This window comes from Silurus meridionalis, chromosome 9 (genome assembly GCF_014805685.1).
Source record: "Silurus meridionalis isolate SWU-2019-XX chromosome 9, ASM1480568v1, whole genome shotgun sequence".
NCBI lineage: Eukaryota > Metazoa > Chordata > Actinopteri > Siluriformes > Siluridae > Silurus > Silurus meridionalis.
Genome location: NC_060892.1, coordinates 20,905,849 through 20,914,326, shown reverse-complemented (window position 1 = coordinate 20,914,326; position 8,478 = coordinate 20,905,849). Strand labels below are relative to the sequence as shown.

General features: G+C 38.1%; 1 protein-coding gene across 3 annotated transcripts; it reads left to right on the top strand.

The window, feature by feature from the left end:
- Positions 1-523: 523 nt before the first annotated feature.
- slc35c1 (solute carrier family 35 member C1) lies at positions 524-5,984 on the top strand. Of its 3 annotated transcripts, none has more exons than XM_046858252.1 (3): positions 524-603; positions 1,324-1,835; positions 3,325-5,984. In XM_046858252.1, the coding sequence occupies exons 2-3, from the start codon at positions 1,355-1,357 to the stop codon at positions 3,891-3,893; spliced, it is 1,050 nt and encodes a 349-aa protein (XP_046714208.1). In that variant the 5' UTR covers positions 524-603; positions 1,324-1,354; the 3' UTR covers positions 3,894-5,984. The 3 variants fall into 3 exon arrangements, with proteins under 3 accessions (XP_046714208.1, XP_046714207.1, XP_046714206.1); XM_046858251.1 differs by lacking the exon at positions 524-603 and adding an exon at positions 1,109-1,213; XM_046858250.1 differs by lacking the exon at positions 524-603 and having other exon boundaries at positions 1,113-1,835.
- Positions 5,985-8,478: the final 2,494 nt, after the last annotated feature.

The following is an 8,478-nucleotide window of genomic DNA, read 5'->3' as shown; positions in this document are numbered from 1 at the left end:
ACATCTATATGATTGACTGTTGTGCATCGTTCTTTATTGTGAAGCATCCAGGAGCATGAGAAATGTGCTATAACGATTAAACATATTATTAGAATGATTATTATCACCATTCGTATGCCAGGTTTGATCTATCCAGGTCTATAAGCATCATGTTTTATATTGTGATATAAAATTGCATGCTTAGCATATATACGTGTCTTTGAAACAGCAGTACAGTATATTTGTGTCCTCTGCTCTTTTACAATTGATATAAGTGTGATATAAGTTTATAAGGTGTGTTACTTTTTGTTCGTTTATGATGCCTTATGCACTTTGGTCCTTTGGAAGGCTGTTTTGTTTCACTGTTTGCTGTACTGTAAATGGTTGAAATGACAATAAAAACCTACTTGACTTGATTTATGTCCTTGGAAATAAAAATCACAACCCATTAACCTTTTCAATACCAGATTCTCAGCAGCAAAAGTAACCTGTCAGGAAAGTCCAGTTAAGTTTGCATAATGTGTTACCTGCCTGCTATCTAAAGGAGGAGTTTATAATCACTTCCTTGTCTGACACAGAAAAAAACTGCAAAGTGCCTCATTGCTCAGGGAACAATCCAGTCAGGTAATTATAATATTTCCTTATATATAAATACTTATAAATTTTTTCTCAACATGAATTTAGTCCTTATTTCATTTCAAGTGAGTGAAGATGTGATGCTTTATAGTGTAAGTCTGACAGTGGAGATTTCTTGTCTGTAGTGTTACTACACCACGTCCACATTTCCAGAGATCAAACAAATACAGCACTTGTTAGTTTTTATCGCTTATGTAGAAAGACTTGGCATGTTTCTTTCTTTTGATACTTTTGTATCCTAATTCTTGATGTATAAATGTTCTTTTCAATAAAAATCGCCTAATTAGTGCATGATGATGGGTTAAGAAAATGGAGTTACTGCGCATGCGCCACTTTTTAAAGCCGTTTAAATACCATTTGTGCAAATTTTTATTGTTTTTAAACAGTGTTATATGCTATTTTAAACAGTGTTATATGCTATTTTAAACAGTGTAACATGCTTTACTATAATCGAAAATTCTCGTGTACACGGTACGATTTTAATTCAGGCGTACACGAAGCTACCTAAGGGTCCTCCGGATCCCGGAAGTGCACAGAAATACACGAGTGTTGATTATTTTTCGTGTTTACTTGGATTTTCACTTTTTTGTGGAATGGGGTACAACACATTTTTGGTATTTTATGTAGCACAGTGAGACAAGACAAAGTACAGTTCTTGATAATGTTATAATTTGTGAGTTTGACCCTCTGATTTTTCACTATGAACAGGACTCAGTTGAAACGCTCGAGGATTTTAAAAATGGCTTTGAGCAACTCTGACCCCAAGGAGGAGGACGGAAAAGAGGAGTCGTTCCTCTTGCGGTCGATAAAGATCGCGTTTGTGGTGGCTTTGTACTGGTTTGTGTCCATCGCCATGGTCTTCATGAACAACCACCTCCTGGACAGTAAGAATATGGACGCGCCGCTCTTCGTCACGTTCTTCCAGTGCGTGGTGAGTGTGGGACTCTGCGGCCTCATGAGCTTGTTGTCGTCTTTGAAACCGGGCTACGTGGACTTCCCCTCCATTAAAGTGGATATGAAAGTGTCGCTCCAGATCTTACCCCTCTCTCTCGTCTTCATCTCCATGATCACCTTCAACAACCTGTGCTTGAAACACGTCGGAGTCGCTTTCTACACGGTGGGCCGCTCACTGAGCACGGTGTTCAACGTCCTCTTCAGTTACGTCATCCTCAAGCAGACCACGTCACTACACGCCCTGCTGTGTTGTGGCGTCATTTTGGGTATGTCCGTGTGCTCAGGCTTCAAGCCAAACTCCACTATCAGATCCTCTGAACGTGTTTACAGTCACTTATACAATTAAAAGTTGGTGTACAGAGCACTCATGGTGAACTTGGCATCACCATTGTATTGTACTTAGTTGTATTTACATTGACATTTATGTTGCTTCGATGGCATTCGGCAGAACACTCTAATCCAGAGTGACTTACATTTATCTCAGTCATACACCTGAGCAGATATGGGGTTAAGGGCCTTGCTCAGGGGCCAGGGAGTGTGGTGTGGCTGGTATTTGGACTCGCTTTCCGATCCAAAGTTCAATTCCTAAACCACTAAGTTACCACTGAAACTCCGAATTTCTCAGTCATTTTCTTGGGATGACACATCTCGACCGAAGCACCAACATCTGTGAGAAAAGCCATGATTTGCATTAAAAAAACAAAGTTAACAATGATGGAGGTGGTGGTGTTCTACCTAAAACAATCCACCTTTTAATACCATCGTTATGAAGCCACGGCTATAGAAAATATCGATATTATACAGAAACACAGAATGAATACCATTACTAAAGCAAAAAACCCCAATGAACACAATTCAACAAGTCTCTTTTAACTGGAACCACAGCTACACCACCCACATGCATCATCTCTAGCGGAAGATATTATCCATATTAACCCCATAAAATGACCCAGGGATTTCTTTGGGTTTTTTCTCTGTGCATTACAGTTTTCCTGGGGATTTGAAAGGCAAATTGTGTGGTTTTTGTTCCAATTCGACAGGAAAGAAAACACAAAAGTATAAATGGTTCATGAAAACGCTCAACTGTTTTGAACTGTTTTTTTTTAAATGTCCATCTTGAAAGATCTTTGTAAGTGTATCTGCGACCAAATCAATTTCTTTTCGACTGTCAGCTGAAGATGGCCAGAGGTGCAATAATCTCTCTCAGTTCTTCACATTGACACAATACAGTGCGCAAAATTGTAGGCGGATTAAAAAAGTAAAATGGTGTACACAAAAAGTTGTCATTGTAATAACACTGCCAAATTGAGTGTAATGTGTAGAGATGGAAGAACGTGTAGTCTCAAAAAGTAATTCGTTCATTTTCTACTGGACACGCATAAAAGCATCACAAAAGCTCCGTAGGTTAAGTACAGGAAACAGAATTGAGAAGTTCACCTCAGGAGTCCTCGTTTCTTTGATCACATGACTCCCATCGTTATTGTAAAAATAAGATATGAGAGATGAAGTGACTCATTCTGTTGATCATAATTTGTCCTTAGCTGCATTGTCATATTTTCATTATTAGAACTATAGTCGATGTTTGTATATGGTGTGGAATCTGGTAATTAAAATATTACCATTTATTTTATTTCTGATCAAAGGAATGAACTAAATGACTCCTCAAAAGATTCGTTCATTTTGATGAACAAGATTTAAAGAACCAAGTCACTAAAATGATCCGATCTTCTTCTGTTGTGTGATGTTCTTTCTCAGGTGGTTTTTGGCTCGGTGTGGACCAGGAAGATGCCGCCGGCTCCCTCTCCTGGATCGGGGTGGTATTCGGGGTCCTGGCAAGTGCCTGCGTCTCCTTAAATGCCATTTACACCAAGAAAGTGATGCCTGCAGTGGATGGAAGCATCTGGAGGCTATCGTACTATAACAACCTAAACGCGTGCGTGCTCTTCATCCCACTGATCATCGCTTTCGGAGAGTTGCCACGCATCTTCGATTTCAGCCACGCCTCGGACGTCCATTTCTGGGGCATGATGGTCCTCGGGGGCATCTTCGGCTTTGCCATCGGATACGTGACAGGCATGCAGATTAAATTCACCAGTCCACTGACTCACAACGTGTCCGGCACGGCGAAGGCGTGCGCACAGACAGTCATCGCGATCGCGATCGAGCAATCGCACAAAAGCCTGCTGTGGTGGAGCAGCAACATAATGGTCCTCGGAGGCTCGTTCGCCTACACCTGGGTCAAAGGACTCGAGATGAAGAAAGGAAACACGATTCCGGACGTTCCTCCTGCAGGAGAGAAAAATAAAGCAGACGCAGGTGTATGATGGACAAAAAATCTTTCTTGAACACACGGGCCGCACAGAAAGAATACATAACTTACATTATTTTCGTTTTATTTATTATCTGATTCTGAGCGACGTTTTATTTTGGAAAATTCCCGGATTCTCTCCTCCACATCTGTCTATAACTCACTCTTGATACATGTCATGAAGCTTGCCTCAGTCACATGTCTTACCTCCATCCGCTACCTTCTTAAAGGGGCTGCTAACACATAATACATTACCGCTAAATTCAAACCCCCAATCTAGCAACATGAACAAAAACAACACAGTGGATTCACGTTTATTATATTTAGAAAATACCAGTTTTTAAGCCGGTCGTATCATTTTATTTTGTTGTAGTTATCCGCCACACCTTATAGGCCGCTCCGTGAATATATTGTCTTACATTAAACCGGTCCGTGGCACAAAAAAGGGCACCGCTGGATTAAGGGACAGGCATTGAACAAAACAATCTAAATTATTTTTCTTTTTCTGTATATTGGGTCTGATGAGAAGCATTTTGTTACAGATGTAAGTTTTAAAAGGGATTATCAATGAATAAACAGTCGTGTTGGGTTTGACACAATTACGCCACATAATATGCAAGTTACATTTATAAAAAAAAAAAAAAAAGACACTTTATTTTTTTTTAGCAAAACACCAGAAGACGTAGCAGAAGACTGCACCTTTATGCATTTGCATTCGATGTTCTCTCCCACCACTTTTTTTTTTAATTGCTTTTTTAAATATAAAATTTATGTAAAAGCTTGTAAATATCAGATCCAAAAACATAAAAAGTGTCTTCGTTACATGAAAGAAATTCCAAAGGTTGGAATGTAATGCCGGGTGCACACTGTGCGATTTTGAAAACCTTTTGCAATTGGTCATAATGTCAATGTCCGTGACACCTGCCTTCTCTCGTTAATGGTAGCCTCTTCTTGCTGTACTGTCGCCTGACTCGTTTCGACTTTTTTCCTATTGGCTGTTTGCACTAATAGCGTTGAGCTAATAGCGCCATCAGGTCGGCGCTCTTATTGATTCTTGGTTTTTATGGTCGTCGCAGGAGAAGTCACACAAATCCGGATAAATTGGGAGTCCAGAAACTCTACGCCTCCACCCTTCCGTTTTCAATCATTTTCCAAAAAGTTGCACATCCACACTGAAACGTCTGAAAAAACGCTTTTACGTCCCTGTACTGCTCATGCGCAAACCGTAACACGTTTTCTTTTTACACGTGTCATTTCCGCCTGCTGTTTATTTACTTTCCAGCTCTTTGAAAGGTCACACCAATGGCAAAAAAAACGCAGCATCATTTTTAAATGCCTCCGTCACGGTGCGTACGGAAGGCCAAAACGGAAAGCAAAATATGCGTGTGGGCAGGGCCTAAAATCCTTTGACAGCAACCTAGAATTATAGGAATCTTTTACATTTTTGGACCAAATCATATCCAAAAATCGCACAGTGAGCACCTGGCTTCATGTTAAATGAAGTTGAATCTCACAGTTATACTGTAACATGTGTTGACACATTTGGTATCTAAGGATTACAGAGGTAATTCAAATCCTCCTTTTATCACGCAGGGTTTAAAGAGCTACAGATTCCAGATGGCGTAGTTGCCAAAACGCTGATAATCCAGGGGAGGAGATAGCTCAGGGGTCAAGGTTCAGAAGATCACCACTGATGCCTTACGTTCACAATGAATCAGACATTGTTTGCTCTGAAAAGAAGTGAAATTTGAAATGACTCTGAAAAAGAAAACATTATCTGTGAATTAAACAAGACTTGTACGGTAACTAACACTGTGCGCACACATCTTTAGTGCATCCAGTATACATTTCAACTGGACTCATGAAGTTTAATGTGTGTGTGAATTTTTTTGCTGTATTTTAATATCTTTTGTTCTTTATTTAAGCTCGAGATTTATCACCTGCTTTGTCTGCAGGTGTATGATGTGTTTACATCAAGGACATTTCTTTTCCAAGTAATCAGGATGCTGTGTTCCAGGGGTTTTTTGTAGGTATTTTTTTGTTGTTGTTTTTTTAAAGAAGACACTAATGGAAGTGATTCCATAATTAAATGAGTGAAAAACTTTAATGGCCTCAATCACATTTTCTTCTTTTATTTATCTTGCTCCAGGACTTGCTTCTGTCTTGCACATTTTTTTTCCTGCTCCTCAGCTTATTGGATTCAGTGCATCAGCTAATTAACAATCCTGAAATATTGCAACAAGGAGACGTTTTAGTTGGGTGAGTTAGAGGAGCAGGAAAAACACCAGTATGGTCAGATTCAAGGCTGAGCACAAACATTTGGGGCACTGGCCAAAGCCAAAAAGGGGGCACTAAGGGCTTTATTGTAGTCGTTTTGATAGAACATCACAATTCCACATTGCTGATATTAACAGAAACTATTTACTGTTTTACATTGTAAAATTGATCTGCTGCTTCACAGCAAAACCTTTTTATTTTTTTTGTACTATTTCTTGATAACTGCATCTGTTACGATTCACAATTACACATTATTTTTATTAATGAAGACATTTTCTACAAGTTGTTAGCACTTCACTGACATAGATACAAAAACAAACTTCCAAATTATCAAGATCAACCACTGGCTGTAATGTTGACTGTAATACATCTAACCTTCCAGAAAGTGGGCACACAGATTGTGAGTGAAATATTTACCACTGGACGTTTAGGAGCTGACCTTTGCCCTCGGGCCATTCCACCAGATCAGAAGTCGGCATTGACCCGTAGTGAATTGTCTCCTAAGTAAGCTTCTCCAAGGTTGCATCACTAGAAATAAACTTTTTCTTCCAGTTCAAGTCTAAGTATCTCTTTTCCCCCTGGTAATTGCTGGTAAAACAACCAGGAATTAACAGAAATTTGTGCTTTCAATTATTATCACTTTCAATCCAAATTGTAAGAATTGAGTAGTGGCCCAAGTGGTTAAGTGATATAATTGTAATATAATGGTAATTGAACACCTTTTGTCAAAGATGGTCCTTAACGTCCTGCTGCTGGTCCCATGTTAAAAAATGATTAAATGTTATTTAACTGGTTTTCTATACATATTTCCTAATGACATCTATGCTATTAAAGGCATTTTGTGAATGAGTTAATGAAGTGTATGTTGGAGTAGAATCCTGGTTGAGAGAGTAATTTCTTACAATGGAGACTTTTGGTGAACAATTTTCAACTCATGCCACAGAAAACCTGACTTTTTGGCAGAAAACTGATGTTTGACATCATATTAAATAAAAAAAAAAGCGCTTTTGGGAATTTTATTATTAGGAATAATAAAAAATGAAAGAAAATCTTTTGATGTAGTGATGTAATTGAGCTTGTGTGTTTTTTGTAAAAAAAGGGCAAAAAATAAATTCGAGAGATTGTTGATTGAGTAATCAGTGCTTGTAAAAAAGTCCTGTAGCTGTTGTCGTATTTCAAATGGCCTCTCTGGCAAGTTTTTTTTTTGTCCTTTTATACATTATGAAGGGTCATCCTGTTCTTGGTGATGTCACTGAGGAGCTTTGTTTCATCTTTTTGGTGTGCCATGTGATGAGATGATATAAGAGTCATTTGTTCAAGGTCGAAAGTGATGGCGTTCTGCATCAGGTGACCTGGCATCCATTATCACCCAATCGAAATCCAATTTTAGGATTTTAGGATGAACCAAAGAGTGAAGGAAAAGCAGCCAACATGCACTCGACACCTCTGGGAACTTTTTGAGATTGTTGGAAAAACATTTCAGGTAACTACCTCATGAGGCTGACTAAGAGAATGGCAAGAGTGTGCATCAATTCAAACGTGTCATCAAATCAAAAGTCATCAGTATTAATGTATAATGTTAAAAATAATATCTTTTAAAAAAATACAAGATTGAAAGTGATTGATTCTTTCTAAATATAGCCACAGCACCAACTGTAAAAGAGTGCATACACTTTTTCAACCAAGTTATTGTATTTGTTATTATTGTAACATTTTTAAATATTCTTTTCCCCCTAAAATGTTTCTGATTAATTTTTACTTTATATATTTATATGCATGATTTCACATTGAGGATGGGAAAAGAAATTCTGACATGATCGAGCTTGGTGTCATTTTTTGTTTTACACCATAAAACCCTGCCATTGTAACAGACTTGTGTAGACTTTTATTTTATTTTATTTTATTTTTTATCTCCAGTGGATAATCAGGTCTATGACAAATCTAGAACATTAAACTCATTCAATCGCTATCAGACAAGGTGTAATAAATGATTTGCTGAGTAATTAAAAACTAATTAGTAATTCTGTTATAATGTTTGCTTCAGTTTGAAGATGCGTTTTTTTTATACAGTAGCAGAAATTACATATGTATGTATTATTATTATATGCACATAATTGATACAGCAGGTAATTTAGACATGCATTTTTTCAGCACATATAAGTGGTAGCTCAGTGGATAAGGTGCTGGGCCCTTGAGCAAGGCCCTTATCCATCCACTGCCCTGTATATACATGGAATAAATGTAAGTCACACCAGAATAGTGTATCTGCCAAATGCTATACATGTAAATAACCCAAACAACTTGACTGACTTAAGGAGTAGTAT

Bases quoted from the DNA above. Each gene is read 5' to 3' on its own strand.
- slc35c1 (XM_046858250.1), top strand. From the start codon at position 1,316: ATGAACAGGACTCAGTTGAAACGCTCGAGGATTTTAAAAATGGCTTTG. The intron at 1,836-3,324 runs GTATGTCCGTGT...GTTCTTTCTCAG, and splicing joins GTGTTGTGGCGTCATTTTGG to GTGGTTTTTGGCTCGGTGTG.